Raw genomic sequence first — 20,674 nt, forward strand, 5'->3', positions numbered from 1 at the left:
CATATATCGAAATCTCACAACAACTCACAAGCATTGGACATTAGAATAAAAAATAAAAAATACGCATTATATGTAATTTTCATTCGGATGTACTTTTTAAGGTTCAAGATGAAAATCTGAAAGATGGTGGAAAGTATTGGTCTAAACTGAAGCAATACTTACATGTTCAAGCTTACTTTTGCTATGATTTACAAATGTCATTGTCAAACATGTTTGACACAACTCTCTCTCTCTCTCTCTATATATATATATATATATATATATATATATATATATATATATATATATATATGTTTCATGACTTAATCTAAATTTTAATCTATTTTGATAAATAGTTTAGTTTGCTTGTTTAAAAAGTGTGGGTTTCTAGTTCAGTTTGATAAATAGTTCAGTTTGCTTTGATAAAAAAGTGGTTTTCTAGTTCACTTATCATAAATAATTCATTTTGATATATAGTTCAGTTTGCTTTGGCAACAAAATGTTTATCAAACTCAACTATTTATCAAACTCAACTATTTATCAAACTCAACATACTGTTTCGTAAAACTGGAAATACTAAAACATTGAATTCATATTTATTTCTCGAACATAATTCCAAATCAACAATTACATACTCCCAAACACCAATTGAAACAAAATAAAAAAAATATCCAAAATGAAAATCTGGTACATATCACCAAAAACTCTCATCTCTCAAAACAAAAAAGAAAAAAAATCAACCCTCTTGTATAACAACTTTACAAGAGACAGTCTTCTTACTCCCACTGATTTCCCCAGCAGATTTGATCCTAGTTTTCATAAGTAGTGTGGTTTAAAACCAAACACCAATTGAAAGCTTCACTATTTTTTTCATTTTCTCTTACCTAAAATGATTACTAGATCAAGAATGAAAACCAACATCCTTGCCTCCTACAAAATGCAACACACAAACTTACATACAACCTACGAAACAGATATTGAAACCACAAAGCCATAAACATAGACATGTATTCACTGTTTATCAAACTCAACTATTTATCAAACTGAATTGTTTATCAAACTCAACTATTTATCAAACTGAACTATTTATCAAACTCAACATACTGTTTCGTAAAACTGGAAATACTAAAACATTGAATTCATATTTATTTCTCGAACATAATTCCAAATCAACAATTACATACTCCCAAACACCAAGTGAAACAAAATAAAAAAAAATATCCAAAATGAAAATCTGGTACATATCACTAAAAACTCCCATCTCTCAAAACAAAAAAGAACAAAAATCAACCCTCTTGTATAACAACTTTACCTGAAACCTTGTTATGTCCCGAACAACCACACCTACTACAAGTGACAGTCTTCTTACTCCCACTGATTTCCCCAGCAGATTTGATCCTAGTTTTCTTTGGTCTTCCAGACGGAATCTTTGTAATTGGAGGCCTCACACCATTTATGATAGTATCAACATTCAGCTTTTCCAAATCTGAAAATGGATGCATGACAAATTGATATGTTTTCCGATAAAAGCTTGCTTTCCAGTAATCATCAACATAATCGAAAACATCACGATTATCATGTTGCAACACCTGTAAAGCATGAGAACATGGGAAACAATTATGTTGCCATTGCACACAAGAACATGTCCTATCATCCAGACAAACAACAAACCGATTCCACTCTGTCCTAACTTCAAAAACATCCGCATCAGAACGACTAATCCTCCAATGCATGCCCTCCTTCAACATCAACTTCATCTCATTTTCTTTCTTTGGACACAAAATCGTATGAATATTCTGACCAAATATTCTTTTCTCAGCCATACTACCCATCAACCGAACTCTAATGTCTTCAAGAAGATCCATAAGTGGCATACAACGACTATTCGACACCATGGCGTTAAAAGATTCTGAAAGTGCATTGCTCATCGATCCCCATCTCTTACCAGGAAAATGGGCAATAGCATAGTTCTCTTTTGGCAAATCACACAAAAAATTCTTCACATGCCCTTGCCCATTATCCTTGAATTCAGCCATGCAATCATCAAAATCAGATGGGGTACATACGTACGCACAATTTGCCAACAAATTCATCATTTTCTTCTTTAGTCCTTCACCGGCAGCCTTTGGAAATAAAGTACTCACATTCTGTTTCAAATGAACAATACAAAATGAATGTGGACACTCGGGAAAGAATTCTCGAATGCTCTTCAAAATACCATCATGTCTATCCGACATAAATGTGATCACCCTCCCTTGAGGCCTCAATATACCAGATAATATTGCCAAGAACCATCTCCAATTTGCTATCGTTTCTGAATCAACAATAGCATAAGCAACCTCAAAAATCTCTGCACAGCAAAAGTGAAAATGCACTGTCAAATGTCAACTACTTCTGAAACTGTAATTGAACTATTTAGTATACTTTGTTTCAACTACTTTTGCAACCTTTTTTCTTTATTTGAACATAAAATCAAAGACCAATGCACAAAAAAATAATAATAATAATAATAATAAAAACAGATACAGTCAAAGTATCACCTATTTATGAGACTGATTGAACTATTTCTTAAACTGTTCTTCAACTAGTTCTGGATATGTTTCTTTTGCACAGTAAGAAAACAGAAACAAATAATGTCCAATATAAAAGTCTAAAATTATTAACTCACCATCGTTACCATTTTTTGCACAGCAAGACAGAAGTGTTCCCTTGTATTTGCTCTTGATAAAAGTACCATCAATGAATAACATCGGGCGACAAAACATGAAACCTTTTATCCATGCATCATAAGCAATAAACAAACGAAGAAATCTATTGCTCTCTGGTACAACTTCAAGCTCAAAAACAGATCCAGGATTGCTTGAACGAGCAGATTCAATATACCAAGGCAAGAACTTGTAAGCATCAACATCATCACCAGTTAACTCAAAAACTGCCCTCTGTTTGCCAAAATAGGCAGTAGAATAATCGATATCTAATCCATAAAACTGTTTTAAATTTGAAATGATCTCCTTCGGTTTAATAAGAGGATTTGATTGAACCTTATCTTTGATGAGAGAAGCAACAAACTGTCGGCCAACAACTTTGTTTTTCTTCTTTCGAATCATACCCTTGCATGTATGCAGATTATGCAACTTTCGAATAACAAAAAAGTTATTAATATCACACTTGGATGCATACACACGCCAAAGACAGCCATCAGATTCCTTCCTAGAACACTCCGCACTAATGCGATTCTTATCGTTCTTCAAATACTTCAAATCAAAACCACATTCAACAGAAAACTTCTTCAACTTATCTCGGAAATCAACACAACCTCCCCTAAAGACTTGCCCCTCAGATTCTATGTAATTGTCTCATTCACATGACATATAATTGTGCACACCGTAAGAACCATACTTTCCTAAATGATCATTTTCACTAGAAACAATCATAGAGTCTAATGTACGGCAAGAAGAAGATGTGCTTTCCGAAGGTAACTGAACTATGGAACCATCACATTTGTCTATAACCAATATTTCTACAATCGATTTCCCAACAACATCAAGAACCATCAGCATGTTTAGAACATCGGCATCACAATCTAACACGCAATTAGGATTTTCATTCAAACCATATCGCAACTCAAAACAACAAACTCTCAAACCCTTAAACCTAGAACAAAGATCAATGCAAATCTGATTGAAGGTAGAAGATGATGAAATAGAACTAACGACGCATAAACCACCATATGTAAACCGAGCTAGTTTACCATTCTCCATAACTGTTTATTAATAAACAACAACTGTTTATTAATCGGTTGCAAATCTAAATTCAAATCTTTGTAAAACAAATCAATACCTAATAATTAAACAATATGCATATAAAATGAACAAAAATAACACTATTTATAAAACACAACAATCACAAAAAAAAAACAAAACAAAAAAAGTGTGGTTTTATAGTTCACGTAAAAATGTGTGGTTTTCTACTTTAGTATGATAAATAGTTCAGTTTGCTAAATGGTTCAGTTTGATAAATAGTTCAGTTTGCTAAATAGTTCAGTTTGATAAATAGTTCAGTTTGCTTTGGTAAAAAAATGTGGTTTTCTAGTCACTTTGCTAAATAGTTCAGTTTGCTAAATGTTTCAGTTTGATAAATAGTTCAGTTTGCTAAATGGTTCAGTTTGATAAATAGTTCTTTTCATACACTGTTTCATAAAAAAAGAACGTTATTTCTGAAAAAATGTTAACAACATCAAAATGTGTATAACACGAATTAATTCATAATAAATTTCTGAAAAAGAAAACAAAATCAAGATGACCAACATACAATATAAACAAAAAAAAAAAAAAAAAAAAAAAAAAAAAAAAAACTTACCTGAGATTCTTCTAAATAAGAAACTCCTAACTGAAAATTTCACAAACCGGAATCAATCTGCTAATCTGAAAACAAATCAACAACAATATATAAGTCAAACAAAAAGCTAAGCATAATTCATGCAAAAAAGAATTCAAAATCGAATTCCAATTCAAAAAAAAAAAAAAAAAAACAAACAAACAAACAAATCAAAACTTACCATAAATTCTTCGAAACTCCTAATTGAAAAGTTCACAAACCGAATCAATCTGCTAATCTGAAAACAAATCAACAACAATATATAAAGTCAAATAAAAGCGAAGCATATTACATACAAAAACGAATTCAAAATCGAATTCGAATTAAACAAAAAATCGAATTCAAAATCGAATTCAAACGAAAATCTAACCAAATATGAAAGACGATCACTCCAGTTACAATATTCAAGCACAACGAACAACACCGATGACAACGATTCAATAGAATCTCAAAATATGCAACCACTGCGAATCTGTTCTGAAACAAATGTTTATTCCGGAAAAATAGAACAACGGCGATCACGATTTCAAAATGCGCATTACTCAAATCACTCAACGAGATTCATAAAAAATTGAAAATCCCACCGAAACTGGTCGGCAACAATTAAAATTCAATTAGGTTATATGTTCGGCTAACCCCAAACCGAGTAATCTAACAGAATAGTTAAATTAGGTTAACCACATCCGCTAGGGGTAAAATTGACAAACCATAATATTATTTAATCTGGACTATTGTATTTGGGCTGATATAATAATGGGCTTTGTACTAACCATTAAATAAACTTTTAATGTGGTTTTTGGTTAAAAGTTAAACTTTTCAAGCCCTTTTGATTAGTTTTCCTTTATGAAAATTGGGATGATGATGAACATTTTCTTCTAACGTGTGAATACTTTTTATTTTTTACTTTATTATTTTTTTAAATAGGGCATGCTATACTAATCTGGTTGTGAGATTGCGGTAAACAAAGCCAAATTTATTTTCACGTAATTACTAAATTGCTCATATTTTTTATTTGAGTTTAGTTTTGATGAGGGGTTAAAATGGTAATTTTCTAGTGTTTTGATTGACAACCAAGTTTTATTAATAGGTAGGTTAGATATTCTTTGGAATTAAATTTAATTTCAATCAAACAAAAAGTAAAGTAATAAAACATAGGACGGCAAAATCAAGGTGAAGTTAGTGAACGGCCAAAATCACGGCGCACGCCATAATAAAAAAAAAGAATTGGTATTAGCACTTCAAAAATCTCATTCTGCACTTTTTATAAGTGTATTTTTCTTTCTAATTATAAAAAATTTAGAGTGTTAATTGAGATTTTTGAAGTGTCAATAGTAATTCTCATAAAAAAAATGTGCGTACAATTTCAGAAAACGACAAATATTGAGGGTAACCGACTTGGCTGGTCCAACGGCTAGTTTCTTTTTCCTTTGTCTCCAAGGAAACCGGAAACCCTAACCTTACCCTCCTATAAATATACACTTTCCTATTCCGATCGAACAGTACTCGAGCAAACACTAGACAACTACTTCGCTGCACTCCACTTGATCCATCACATCACATATCAAACGTCTGCAATGCCTAAATTCCGTCCTCCGCCGGGTTTCCGCTTCGATCCCACAGACCAAGAAATCGTCGTCCTTCTCAGCAAGATCGTGGTAGAGAAAGACCCTTTGATGGCGGGATACGACAGCCATATCCACAAGTGCAGTTTGTTTGGGCATAACTCGGAACCATCTGAGATCTGGGAGCGCTACGGAGGAGATCAAGTCCATGGCCAACAACTCTTCTTCTTGTCCGAGCTCAAGAGGAACCGTAAGAACATCAGTCGCAAGATGGGGCATGCTGGTACTTGGAGCGAAAGTGGGTCGAAAGAGATTGAGGGCCATAGAAACCCTAATCCTATCGGTAGGAAAAGGAAATTTCGATTCGAGAATAAATGGAAGTCAGAAGACCACGGTAGGTGGCTTTTAGAAGAGTATAGTCTTTACGATGCTGCGGCTCATGATTGTAGTGACACCAAGGCCTCAAAGAATCGTTATGATTTTGATTTCGTGATATGTAAGATGAGAAGGAAGTCCGGTGAGAATAAGAGAAAGAGTTCGGATGATCCGAATACGAATAATGTTGAAGAACCGCAAGAAAGCTGCTCTACTCTAATTACTAACACTGATCACCTCGTGCTGCCACTGCCTGATGAGAGCAATAAGAGGAAGAGGATGACCGATATTGCTTATGATGATGATCCCGCATTATTCTTTAATGAGGACTTGCTAATTACTAGTCCTACTGATACCTTCAGCATTGAGGAACTATTGGCGCCCCTAGATAGCGAGTCTGCGCTAGCATCATCAGAAAATCTGTCACCTGATCAAATGGCTGAAACCCAAGAAGATGTGCCTTTGCCGACTGTTGGCTATGCCTGGCCTGGTGCTGATGATGGAGGACCACTTGAAACTTACTATCCAATTCCAAGTCATTACTATCCATTGGAAGATCATCAACCGAAGGATCAGAATGTGAATGTGATCAACAATGGCGAAGAGAGCATTGATATATTATTCTTAGACGATAACATGCTGCGTAGTAGTCATATTCCTACCTTTGATTCTGAAGATATCTTCGAAACGCTTGACTTTGATCATGATCAGAAGGATGGAAACCAAGAGCAGCAACTGCCTTTGCCAACTGCTGGTTCTGCCCAGCTTGCTGTTGAAGATGGAGGACCAATTGAAGCAAACGATCAGATTCCGAGCAATTACTTTCAGAATTTGTTAAACCAACCATTTGAAGACAGCACCTACAACTACTGTTCCGATACATTTATCAATGAGCTAATGGGATTTTGAACAAAAGGAGTACTGATCTGTATAGGAGATTATGGAGGATAAGATATATTGTCAAAGTAATCATTGCTGCAGCAGTAATATTCACTACTGCTTGTAGAACTTGGTGCATAGTGAATGTTTGAAATAAAATTTTGACGAATGTATTTTCTTTTCGTATATATGCAATGTTTCTAAGTTGTTCATGTTTCTAGTTAATTTCTACATGCAAATTCATCGATAAAGATTCAAACAACGAAGCCTGTCAAATTTACTGTTAATCTGGTTACCTTTTTTAGTTTGCACAACAAAAAGTCATTAGGAAAAGCACACAAGAATTGCCAGACAACTAGGCTCTGATAAGCGAGTGAAAGGAACTGCGCCCGACAATATATGAGTAAACACAATTCAGAAACACACAAACACAACAGTTTATGTAAATCAATAAGATATGTTCCATCTCTCAACTAACCTTAAATACAGTCTGCCGCAGATTCCAGCAGAGAGTCTCCAGAAGACATGAACTCTGACATAAACATTGAGCTCATTTATTCTAAAAGTTTCTACAGGGAAACTGAAAATAAAGGAAAAAAACATCAGGTTAAAAGAACCAAATATTTTCATGGGGAAGTATGCATGGTCTGCTTGAGTTGCAGCACACTGAAATCAAGGCTTTCTTTGACAAAAGTTTGATATTGATGCATAATGGTTTTAGACGTTCATAAATTTTATGGAACTTCGCGGTTCTGTCTCAATTAGTGCACCATATATGGTCGTGGAGGAGTACAAGTTGTCCAAAATAAACGGTATTGACTTTGTGGCATGTGATGTAAACTTTTTCTTATTAATATGAAACAATCATGTACTTTTCTTATGTTAGATGAAACTACTGAAATTCTATTAAGATCATGTCCTTAGTTTTAGTTCTATATATTATTTGTTTATATTCGTTTTTTCTAAGAGACAAGTTTATAATTTTAGATACATTCTAGAGGTTATTTTAGGAATAATAGTGAGTGGAGAAATAACATTTCAATTTTTAACCTTTTATGATGGGTGAAATTATAATATGGGTGAGAAAATAGAACACTGGAGTTTCAAAAAGTGCTTCTTAAAAAGTACTTAACAAGTGTTTCTCTATAGCCCGAAATCATTTTAAATATTTTCTTCTAAATGTGGTCAAAAGCACTTTTTATTTTAAATAAGTACTTGGTGCATAGATCCATTATACGCAACCAAATTAACAAGTAGAAGCCCATCATTTTGACTGAGCTTTGGCCCATCACCTGGCCTACAGCCTCTGCAAATCACCATCGTCACGGTCGGAGAACTGGCAAGTTTACAACGTAACAAATTCTGATACAACAACAAAAACCCTAAAAAATCTTTGAATTTGAATTTAGGGTTTTGCACAGTGAGATAGAAATTATGAACCGATTCAGCCGATCTTCCATATTCGCTTCTCAAATCTTGAGGCCCAATGAGAGCAAGAAGCAGCAGCTGCTTCCAGCTTCCCAGCATTTCTTAGCTCAAAGAAGCTCCAATCGCTTCTTCGACATTTACAAGGTACCATACCCATTTAAATGTGCAGTTTTTAGTTTTTTTTCTTTTTCGAAATTAGCCAATACCCAGTATTGTTAATGGAATTTAGGGAAACCCCATTTGATTTTGCAGCTTGTAAATAAAGCAGCTATAGAGAAAGAGCGTGCCCGGCTGTAAGTTCTTGTACCATTTTCTGTTTTTTTTTTTCAATTTTTTTTTGGAGGGCATGTATCAATATCAATGCATTGTTGATGTAATGTAAGGCAGTTCAGATGAGTTGAATAGGGGGTATTTTGCTGATATGTCTGAGCTTAAGAAACATGGTGGGAAGGTAAGGAAACATTACCTTTTTAATATGATTTTGCATCCATAATTCATTTGGGGTTAGGGGTGATCAACCAGGTACATTGTCATGCCGAAAGGCAATTCCTTTTTCTTTGTTCATAATTTGGAATTGGGGTGGTAAGTAGTACTAACTGATAGTAATATTAGCCTTTTGGGGGGAAGCATTATGCTTTCGTAAATCATGCTGATGGGGCATGATCTTATTTGAAGACGCCTTTACTATGTGCACTAAAAAGCAAGTTTCAGTGATGTCTTGTTCAGTTTTTATTTAAGTTTGAAATGTAAATTTTAGTTTCTTGTGTAGATTTATGTGGCAAATAAAACCATAGTTCCTGCAATGGCAGCCGTAAAGTTTCCTGACTTAGAAGTGAACTACTCTGATGGAAAAATATTGAAGCTGCCAGTTCGCTCCAATGGGAATGGAAATGTTGCTGAGGCCTACAAATTGGAAGTCCCCAAGGCATCTTTAGTATGCCTTTCATTTCGAGCAAGCTCCCAGGTCTGCAGTTGAGTTATTTTTGTAGTATTTTTATGCTTTCAAATGCGCAACCTGTCTTGAATTATTTGCAATATTTGAGGAATTCTTATAAAAGACTTTTCCACTCTTACTATAGTACGTATGTATAGGACCTCTCTATCAAGAATAATAAGGCCAGTAGGGCTGTGATGTGAGCAAAGGGAACCAGAAGGATAGAATTCTATTTTGCAATTTATACATTCTCTTCTGAACATGGAGAGAAAAACTGTGTAAATTTTTTAGAAAATTCTCCGATTACAATAATGATAATAAGACATGTCTAGGAATTGAATTGTAATCTTTCTATCGCCTATTATTGGATCCTTGCAACTAATGGTTGTAAAGTCATCAAACAATGGCAAGGCACACCTCAGAAATTGGAAACATAAGCTGTACATGGGAGGTGAGCCAGGTGGCAGATACGATTGATCCCTCAGTGTTTTTTATTGATCTGGAGAGTGAAATGCAATTGATCTTTATCCTAATAGCTTGGTGAGCAGAATTGATCATTAGTGTAATCCTAAAGATCCATCCCAACTGACTTATTTCGTGGAGCTATATTCTGAAAGATGCATTTAAGTCATCCTTCTAGTAGGGGAAACCACTAGAACTTCCTTATTGATGTTAAGTTTATTTAGTGCTTACATAGCTCAAGAGTGTGTATGTTGTTCGACTGACCTGAGGGTGCTATCATTTTTCCATTGCCAATATTCAATCTTGTTAATATGTAAGCTAGGTAGCAACTTTGTAGTAGGTATTGGTACTTTATCATGGACGTATTATGTTTGGTTGTGGAATGTAGAATGTTAGTTAAACTTGTTATGTTATTGCATCAATGTTTATGGTTTTCTGTTACTGTTGTTGCTACAAAAATTAGTTTCTTTTTCCTTGACAGGGAATGATTAATTCTTGGAGCGCCCCTTTTCTTGATGCTTTTAGTGATTCAAGGGACGTTCGACTATATGAGGTATAAGTAGTTGTATAAATCTTCATCATTGATTCAACTTTCTGCTTTTACTGTAGGTATTACCCATTTGTGCTTTCATCTAACCTAGTTTCTTGAATTCTGTAAGTTTATATAGAGTTTCGTGCAAAGTGTGATGCAAGTGTGAAGTAAGCCCTCTTAATTAGTTAAAAGTGGGTGCATCTAATGGCAATGTTTATTAGAAATTATCTTTAACGGGTTTAATAACAGCATACATTTTCTCAAATAAAATTTTCCAGATAAACATTGTTTTGATTACATGTATAAAAACATGAAGGTTATCATTATTGAGACCTTTGTATTGTCTTACTCGTTTTCTTTTTATGTATGTGATGGAAATGTGGGACTTGCATGCAATCCCCAAGGACTAACATTTGTGTGACATTTCTTCTTCTTTGCTTTATTTGTTTTCTGTATTGATGGAGCCATAGGAGGAGGAGGTCACTTGTCCTCAATTTTGTTTGGGAATGTACTTGTGCTATAGTTATTTTTTCTCTCAGCTAAATTGTAGCTTATGCATATAGCATACTGTGTTTGCGCACGCGTATGTGTGTTTTGTTGGGAAGTGGTGAACAGAATCCAAGGCACATCAGCCTTGTTCTTTTTCTCATATTATTCTGGAATATATCACTTGGAAGTTCGTTTCACCATTATTATTAGTACATTTAAGTTAATTAATGAAGCTTCCTCTAGGTATCATTAATAGACTCATGGTTCTTATGTCGGAGTCCAATTAAGAAGCTTCTGCTCCGGATTATGAGGAAATCAAAGCATCACGAAAGCACTGAACTCAAAAGGCAGATCGTATATTCATTTGGTGACCATTATTACTTCAGAAAAGAACTGAAAATGCTGAACCTTCTGACCGGGTATGGAAGCTTTCTTTTGCCGTTGAATTTGTGGTTGTGTGAGTTGTTGCTAGAGTATAATTTTTTTGACAAGTTGCTTCGTGTTAATGTTTCCACCGAATAGGTATATTTTCCTGCTCGATAAATTTGGTAGAATAAGATGTCAAGGCACTGGATTGGCTACCGAAGAGGAATCGTCGTCCTTTCTTTCATGCACAAAACTGCTTTTGGAAGAGAAATAAGGCAGTGCAAGCTTATCCCTTGATACATACATCTTGAGGTGATACGAGTTCATAATTCAAGGATGCTAGACTGTAGCAGTTCCACTCGCAATGCCACATTTCTGTATTTCGTGTTTAGTTTTCATACGTACATGTGGCCTTCCAATGCATTTCGCTTCCTTGGTTGAACCCCTTTTCGGGGGTGGGGAAGACCATTTTTTTCGAGTTAGAAATCGAATATGGCAATGATTTTGTCATATAGTTCAGTTCTTTGGTCCGTATAATTTGAAATTTTCGATTTAACTCGTGTAGTTTACTAAAGTTTTGCAACTCGAGCACCTCAAACATGGTCTTAGCATTGTAATTTTTTCCCTCTAAAACCGTAAAAGGCTATTCAAGAGTGAATGAAGAAATAGGAAGTCCGTTTGGGCTCCACAAAAAACTTTGTCGGAGGGCTAAATGTAGCTCACTTGAGGACTACTTGTAGCTCACTTGAGGTCTTAGCATTGTAATTTTTTCCGAACAACCCACTTCCCATGCTTTCTTGTTTTGTGTGGTCACGATTAAGTCATGTCAACATTTTATATTGTTTTTTTTATAGAGATAATAAGACAAAAATGAATAGTAATATAAAATGTTGACATGGCTTTAACCGTGACCATACAAACAGGAGGGCATGGGATGGCATCGGAAGTGGGAGGGCAGACAATCCTTGTCCATTTTTTCCCTCTAAAACCGTAAAAGGCTATACACACTTTTAAGAGTGAATGAAGAAATAGGAAGTCTGTTTGGACTCCACAAAAAACTTTGTTGGAGGGCTAAATGTAGCTCACTCGAGGACTACTTGTAGTTAGCTTTTCTTGTTGGTTAGAATATAATCTTCTTTTTAGAGACGCACTTTGCACATTATCAGGTTAAAAATAACCGCCGAAAAGAAAACTACCATTAGTACTATCATTTTATCTTTATTTCTCTCCAAAATCAATAATATTTAATTATTAGGCGATTTACGAATCTTATTTATGTTGGTAAAGAAGCATAAAAAAACGTTGCTTGATATCGATCGTTCCAAAACAAATGAAAAACGGTAGACCCAATTCTCTTCCGATTTGGTCTCTTCCGATTTGGTTTACGGGTAAACGGAGAGGATCCATATCTCTACGCATTTTCTGACATCACATAGCCCACGTCATCCTATTTTATCGGGAATCGCATGGCGACTGGAGCCAACGTGCGAAAGCTTGGTCTTTATCTTTTTGTTGCGGCTAGGAAAGTTGCCATGCAATTTCTAACAGAATAGGATTCTTTCCCTTTTTTTTATTTTTTATTTTCTCTTCCATCTCCTCCTATTTGAACGGTTATAATTAAGCCACGTTAACATCTTATATTAATTTTTTATAAAAAAAAACAAAATAGAGAATGTGAGAAGAGGGGAAAGAATCCTAGTCCTTTCTAATTAGTGATTATTCTTTGATATTATTATTTGGTCACGGTGCCAAAGATCATTGAAAATTCTATTTTTGAGAGTACATACTTATTAAGAAAATTTACACTCTTTTAAAAACCTTCACATTTGATTTGATGTATCTTAAATTTTATGATTTATACAAGGGTTGTTTTATTAACACCCCACATCTTTATGAGTACAGCCCACATCTAAAATGTGCCTCTAAAATTCTAGCTTTGTCCTCCTTTTTTCTGAAGCCACCCCATCCCCATAAACAAACGACAACAAAAAAGCTAGCTCGACAGTCATAGGCCACCAATATAAGAGGTATCCGTCATTGATATCAGCACAGCCAAAAATCCCCCACGTTGCGGAAGTTGACAGCTAATACCGACTCTCTAATTGACCAAGAATTGCCCAACACTCTTGATTCACACACCCCATCTCCCAATTCCCTATTACCTACCGGCGAGTGGCTAGTGATTGGATATATAAATACACACACATATAGAGAGAGAGAGCATGGCAAATGGCGAGTGGCTGGGATTTTTTGCCCAGCAACTGGCATAAGGGGGTGGATGGGCTTTATTTTGGACATCATAACTTAATTCAAGTCAGGGTAAAAACGGAAATTTAACTAAAAAAATAAAATTATGGGGTGTATTCATAAGATTGTGGGGTGTTAATAGAATTACCCTTTATACAATTCATTCAAATCCTAATCATCAACTGATACCTAAGCATCGAATTGCAACTGTGAGTACAAAGATAAATGTTTAGCTCGATTATTCTCTTATTCGTACAATGACGTTGAACGACTTCAATCTTTTGTGCAAATAATGACTTGGTTGTTGGACTTCCCTTTTCTAGGCAGCCCTAGACATGTTTGACGACTTAGTGACTTTACTTTAGTAAATAACGTACATATTTTCTTTAAAAATTGCTTAACCCGCTTAGACCTACTCCAACCTTTGAAGTTAAACTCAAAATTTAGGTTTTAAATTTACCCCAACTTGCTCCAACCCTTAGGGAAAATATGAGTTGAAACTCAAAATTCATTTATGGGGCAAATTTAGCACATGATTTCCCCTAGATTAGTGAGGCTGACCCACCATATATGTATATTTTTTTTTAGTTTTATATTTATAAATTCATTGAATCCAACGGTTAAGATCTAATTTAATCAAATCCAACGGTAAAAATTTAAATCTAACGACTAAAGTAATTAAAAATATATTTTATGTGTTTCATATTCTTTCGTAGTGTTCCACGAGTTTCATAGTGTCGGTTTAGTGATTTTTCAAAATTTATCGGAATATAAATATTTTTAGGTTAAAATGTTCATAAAATTAAATTAGGATAGTCTACACAATTTTTTTTAATATAAAAAAAAAGTTACTTTAAGAAAGACAAAAATTATCTTAAATTCATTCTTTAATAATCTCTGACTAAAAATTTAACCATAAGGGTTGGAGGAGAAAAACTGTTTCTGAGTTAAAACCTAAATTTTATGGGTTAAAAATTTTAGGCTTTAGCACAAGGGTTGGAGATGGTCTTAGTTTGTATTTTTGTAACGTACTTAACCCACTTAGTTTTAATGAAAAATTACAAATAAAAGTGTAGTGAATAGTACTAGAAAAAAAATAAAAATATAATTTTTCGTTTAAAATAAACAATATCGAAAATATTTCGTTAAAACTCTTTTTTTTTTAAACGTGCTCAACCTGCGCTATTTTCAAAATCCGCTTATTTAGCAAAAACAAAAATGAATACCGTACCCTCACTCGTAAAAAACGTACACATTTTCTCTTCCACAATATCTTCGCTGCAGTCTCCTAATTTAATTATTTGTCACATGCATGATGCATGGCATTTGACTTTACGTAATGAATAAATTAATCCCACCTTAATTCCAACCAAAAGAAAAGGTTAAGCTTACTTAAGGGAGGCAGCTTGTGGATCCCGCATGTGCAAGCCACTCCCAAAACCCTCTACGCCAAGTTTGCGTGCGACTGTACGGAGCAAAAGAAAATTGAAAATCATAGCGCAGCAACGCGTGGATTGTCTTGAGGTCATTAGGGTTTTCTTCAACTGTTGTGCAAGTATAAAAATAGAAATTGACAGCAAGGATATTATAATGTTCATTTTTATCATAATTATGTAAGTAAATGCATTGCATAATTTCATAAAAATGAAAAGTTTAAGTTGAGTGTAAAGAGACATAGATTGGATTTCAAATAAAATCTTCCAAGAATTTATTACGATCGGTAGTAGACAAAAGAGCTATGGGAAACAACACTAAAACCTCAAGGACGAATTTGTTATTTTCAAAACCTCGACAGACTATACAAGAATACAATAAACCGTTGGGAAACGAAGGGAATGAAGCAGGTGGGTAACGTCGTTTGCCGGTAACTAGGCTATTAGTTTTTATTATTTTTATGTTAACTTTTTTTGTATATAAACCGTAACTCCATACCATGGTACCTTAGAATTCATATGAAAATTTAAGTATAGAGGCAGAGATTGGGAAACAACGCTAATGATTTATTATTGGTCGGTAGTAAACAAAAGGGCAATGGGAAACAACGCTAAACCCTTAGGGACAATTATGTCATTTTAAAAACCTCGACGGGCTACACGAGAATACAATAGACGGTTGGGTATAAAGTGCAACAAGCTTTGCTATTACGTCCCACATGGCACGTGAGATGCACAACCGCGTGGGCCCCGCATGACCGAAGGCAAATGCGAAGACTTGTACGGACGTCGGGCCCCACCAAAAAACTAATAAAGTCGGGCTGTGTCCATTTCCAGGTAAGGTTGAATAATCTGATGCGTGGGGGAGCAGGAAAACAATACCAAAAATACGAGACGACAGGATGATGGCTTCCTGCGATCATCGTCGTGGACCGTGGTCGTCGTTTCAGCGGATGTCGAGGCCCGCGCAACCTGTGAGCCTACGGTTGTCAGACGTCCTACAGCTTTCTGCCGCACTGATTTCTCGCTGTTGTCGTTTCCACCATAATATATCAGATCAGTTTTTTTTTTTTTTTCTTCTTATTTATTAAAATAAAATGAAATATTTACGCAGATGGTTCAACCCCTTTTTTAATGTTGGAGACTTTTAACCATCTTAACCCTTAGCTTAAAACCTAAATTTTTTAACCTAAACAAAGACCCTTTCAAATTCCAGCATTCAACCCCTTTTCTTCTTCTTTTATTTTCTTCTTTTTTTCCTTTTTAATGCTAGAGACTTTAGATTATCTTCAACCCTTCTGAGTTAAATTTTTAGCCCGAGATTATTAAAGAATGAATATAAGATAATTTCTTAAAGTAACTTTTTAAAGAAAAATTATGTAAGTTATCATAATTTAATTTTATGAACATTTTAACCTAAAAATATTTAGATTCTAATAAATATTGAAAAATTATTAAACCGGCATCATAAAACTCGTGGAACATTACGAAAGAATATGAAAAACATAAAATAATTGTTTTTAATTACTTTAGCTATTGTATTTAAATTTGGACCATTAGGTTTTTTTTTACCGTTGGATTTGATCAAAATAGATCTTAGCCGTTAGATTTAATAATTTATAAATATAAAACTAAAAAAACTACACATATATGGTGAGTCAGCCCCAATAACTCAGGAGGAATCCTGAGCTAAATTTTCCCCATAAATGAGTTTTGGGTTTTAACTCATATTTGTCCCAAGGGTTGAAGTAAGTTGGGGTAAGTTTAGAATCTAAAATTTGAATGTTACTCCAAAGGTTGGAGTAGGTCTTAGGATAGGAAGATTGGAGGAGGAACAAAAAAAAAAAAAACTTGTGTGGAGCTTAACATGTCACTGGACAATGCCTAATGGCACTACTACTCAATCAAAATTTGACCTGTGGCTAGATTTAATTATGATTTCATAGTTATAGCTTACCTTTTAAAGATTTCATAATTACATAAAAACTAAAAATATATTATAAGATTAGTAAAATTAAGAGTAGACTTCAATCTTCCAACCGAAGCACTCCTCCACCTAAGAATTCACCCCTCCGTTAGACTAAACTTTGAGGGAAACTTCATATTTTCTATTTTCATAGATTTTCCTATACTAGTTAGCCCAATTCTTTGAAAATAAAGGAGAAATATTTTGTGTTTGCATAAAATGGTTCATCATTGAAAAAAGAAAAAAGGAAAACGAATCTGGGTTAAATCATATGTAATCGTTTTCATGACCAAAGTCTATACAATTCCAATTAATCCACTGAGAGAAAATATGAAGTGATGGAATTTCAGTTCTTTGGAGACATGAGAGATTTAACACATAAACCGAAGGAAAGTGATGAATGCAACTTAGGAAACTAATCAACCCATATTAAAGTTTATTTTCCAGGCCTTTCCAGTGGAGGAAGTTTGGGTGGGCGTTTTTGTTTTATTTGTTTTAATGTTAGAAATAATATTTTTTAGTTTTTATGTAAATAGGAAATTGTAGTTAAATTTAATCATGTGTCAAATTTTGATTGAGTCATGGTGCCATTATGCATTGTTTAGTGACACGTTGAGCTCTACACAAGTGAAATAAAGATTGCAATTAAATATTGATTGAGAAGGAATCGGAATAAATGGTAAGTACTATTTCTAATTCATTTAATTATTTTTATTTTTATAAAGATTTAATCAAATGCATAAGATAATTTTAATATAACACCGTCATGATATGAAAAGGAGAATGACGAGTGTCTTTGGTCTGTAGTGACCAAAAACAATTTTAATTGTGGTTGTCTTTTTGTTTTTCTTATACAGAGGATCTGCAAATTTTTTTTAGAATGGGAATGGAAAAGTTTTTCTTTTTCTTTTTAAAAGAAAAAGGGTAAATGTCCATTTTCAAGTAAAGGATATTTGGTTAACTATTTTGTCAGGCTCTTTTTTTACTATTTTATGCCACTGCTGAAAATACACAATAAAAATAAAAATCATTTTTTAAGGGTGATGCCATAGAGAGACCACGATTTATGTATCATTTCTAAAGTATCTCTCTAATACAAGTAAGGTCAGCAATACAAGTAGTGATGTACAAAACAAATAAATACCTTGATCAAAGACCAAAGCTATGTGCGCCCACGTTGTGAGTGGGGTTTGGCCAATGAACCTTTGATGTCTTTTCTAAAAAGAGAGAGTTTAAGGCTTGAAGCCTTGAATGCATAGCAAAATCTTATTAGAATGTGGTAGAGAATGCAAGATTTATAGAGCATAGGCCGCATGTGTAAGGTTTACCTTAACATGTGTCGACGTCCAATTGACCAAGGTTAGTCATTCGTTGGATGAATGAGGAAAGAATTATCCCGAAGATATTATTTAATAAATAATATCTTGAGATTATCTTGTAATATACTTGATTGGATATGATTGTGATTCATTGCTTGATGGATTTGATCTTCAATTAGAAAGGTATAAAGATAAGATTTAATAATTAATCATAACTTTATTACATCTAACTTTTCTCTTTGCCATGGGCAGAAGAGCTTGATGAGATTGTAGTCAGTTGCTCAGGTTTTCAAGATGGTTGAACTGCGCGTGGAGCAGATGTGGGCCTCGCCAATTTAATGAGAGCATTCTCGTCACTTGTGAGTAAAAGTTCACATGTCAACTTCAGGATATTCTGTATTATTTTTTGCTCCACGAGTATACATCTATTAGAGAGATGGTTTAAGATATATTCTACAAAATATGGTCTCGCTAGTATTTTTCTATTTCTGACAAAAAATGGGCACTTACTAATAGGTCTAGTGATATTCCTCTTTATTTGTAAGTGAGAGGTCATAGATTCAATTCTCGCCAAATGCGAATTTGAACTACATTATTGCTAACCCATTATGAGACTTAATCCACTCCTCCACTCGTTTGTTATATAAAAAAATGAAGTGTTGACTAATGTAGCTCATAATTCAAGATTTTAATTGGAGTAAAAAAGCTCAGAAGAATACCATAGATGTCACGACCCGATCCCGACCTACGTCTAAGATTGACACGTGACGTCACCAAGTAACCATATATCCAAAAGATCCCGCATCCGGGATATGTACGAAGTATAACTCAAGAATCGAATCGCATAGTAATTGTTCGTTACTTTATGGTTGCATATAACTTTCTCGTTAGACTGCTTACACACCCTGAATAGGGATCAAGCCATTCGTAGTTCATTATTCACTACACTTGAACATTCATCACATAAACCACTATTTCCCAACATAATACCCCGATTCAGGCATGCACAATAATATTCTCTAGTCATCTTGCCATTCACACACACATATGATTTCCAACACTGTTCAATAATCACAACAATCAATAACACATACAATACATCAAAATGCAGGGCTAAAGCGACACAGTTTGGCCAAAGCCTACATCTCTGAAACTGAAATCAAATCCAAGGAACCAACAAGTCAAATAATGCGATTTCAGACCACTCAATGAAATCCATCAACATCGGGTTTCAGACCACTCAATGGAACCATAATACCAAATAGGATTTTAGACCACTCAACGAAATCCAAACCAGGATACGATTCTAGACCATCACTTAATAGAATCGCAGAGTACAATGCATAATGAACCACTTAATGAAACCCAAGTTGGATACGATTTCAAACCATCACTTAACGAAATCGAGAAGTATAAGGGATTCCAGACCATCACTTAACGAAATCCAAGTGGATATGATTCTGTACCATCACTCAATGTAATCGCGGAGTAAAAAGGATTCTGGACCATCACTCAACGGAATCCACATGGATACGATTTTAGACCATCACTCAACGAATTCGCTGAGTAGAAGTCCAAGAAATATAGCAACGCTCGAAGAACAAAACATGATACAAGTACTCAAAATACAAAAGTTGAACGAACAAGAAATGGAATCAAGCACAAGGTACACGATGGCTCAACGAAACGAGAAATGAAATAATGATACGATATGTGAAATAAGTCTTGAAGCAATAAACCCCATGACAATGGGTTCATGATCCACTACTAGCCCTCACATTTCATCACATCATACCAATCATGTAAATCAACTCACATTCCAAATATGCACGTCAAATTACTTTCCATCAAACAATTCAACAAGCACTTCAAATCACATTTCAATGATATCATCAATACCCGAGTCAAATCACTATTAATAAACATAGATCAATGACTAATTACATTTCAATAGATTCACATTATAAAATCAAATAACATCCACAAAGGGTACTAAATACGAAATTAGGGTAATAACCATACCCCATCTCTTAAGTCACTTTTTATCCAATATAGGTCCACTTGACTTCACTGAGTCTCTAGTAGTACTAATTTTAGTATTTCAAACATTTCGAGACACGTTGACCAAAAGTTAACTCTCAGTCAACGGTAGGGTCCACAACCCCACGTAATTCAATCCTAAAGATCTGCACATCGGATTTCAAATTCATAATTTCCTAAAATCCTCATTATGTTCATATAATGACATACTAAAATCTCATTGCGATCCGATGGTCGGATTTCCGCCAATTGCTAGAATTAGGTGGTAGTCAACAATTAGTTTTAC

General features: G+C 34.4%; 3 protein-coding genes across 3 annotated transcripts; 2 read left to right on the forward strand and 1 right to left on the reverse strand.

Annotated features, from left to right (window-relative positions):
* Positions 1-1,265: 1,265 nt before the first annotated feature.
* On the reverse strand, positions 1,266-4,291 carry LOC139194664 (uncharacterized). The gene is made up of 2 exons (XM_070819561.1): positions 2,648-4,291; positions 1,266-2,329 (listed from the first exon to the last, which is right to left on the reverse strand). The coding sequence occupies exons 1-2, from the start codon at positions 3,084-3,086 to the stop codon at positions 1,266-1,268; spliced, it is 1,503 nt and encodes a 500-aa protein (XP_070675662.1). The 5' UTR covers positions 3,087-4,291.
* Positions 4,292-5,894: 1,603 nt separating this feature from the next.
* Positions 5,895-7,452, forward strand: LOC139194191 (NAC domain-containing protein 71-like). Its single transcript, XM_070818581.1, has 2 exons — positions 5,895-7,295; positions 7,425-7,452. The coding sequence occupies exon 1, from the start codon at positions 5,931-5,933 to the stop codon at positions 7,200-7,202; it is 1,272 nt and encodes a 423-aa protein (XP_070674682.1). The 5' UTR covers positions 5,895-5,930; the 3' UTR covers positions 7,203-7,295; positions 7,425-7,452.
* A 967-nt stretch (positions 7,453-8,419) lies between these two features.
* On the forward strand, positions 8,420-11,939 carry LOC103423768 (uncharacterized). Its single transcript, XM_029099866.2, has 7 exons — positions 8,420-8,744; positions 8,853-8,893; positions 8,988-9,051; positions 9,370-9,564; positions 10,478-10,549; positions 11,261-11,436; positions 11,540-11,939. Exons 1-7 carry the CDS (start codon positions 8,607-8,609, stop codon positions 11,655-11,657), a joined length of 804 nt encoding a protein of 267 aa, XP_028955699.2. The 5' UTR covers positions 8,420-8,606; the 3' UTR covers positions 11,658-11,939.
* The last annotated feature ends 8,735 nt before the right edge of the window (positions 11,940-20,674 follow it).

This window comes from Malus domestica, chromosome 03, assembly GCF_042453785.1.
Source record: "Malus domestica chromosome 03, GDT2T_hap1".
NCBI classification, from domain to species: domain Eukaryota; kingdom Viridiplantae; phylum Streptophyta; class Magnoliopsida; order Rosales; family Rosaceae; genus Malus; species Malus domestica.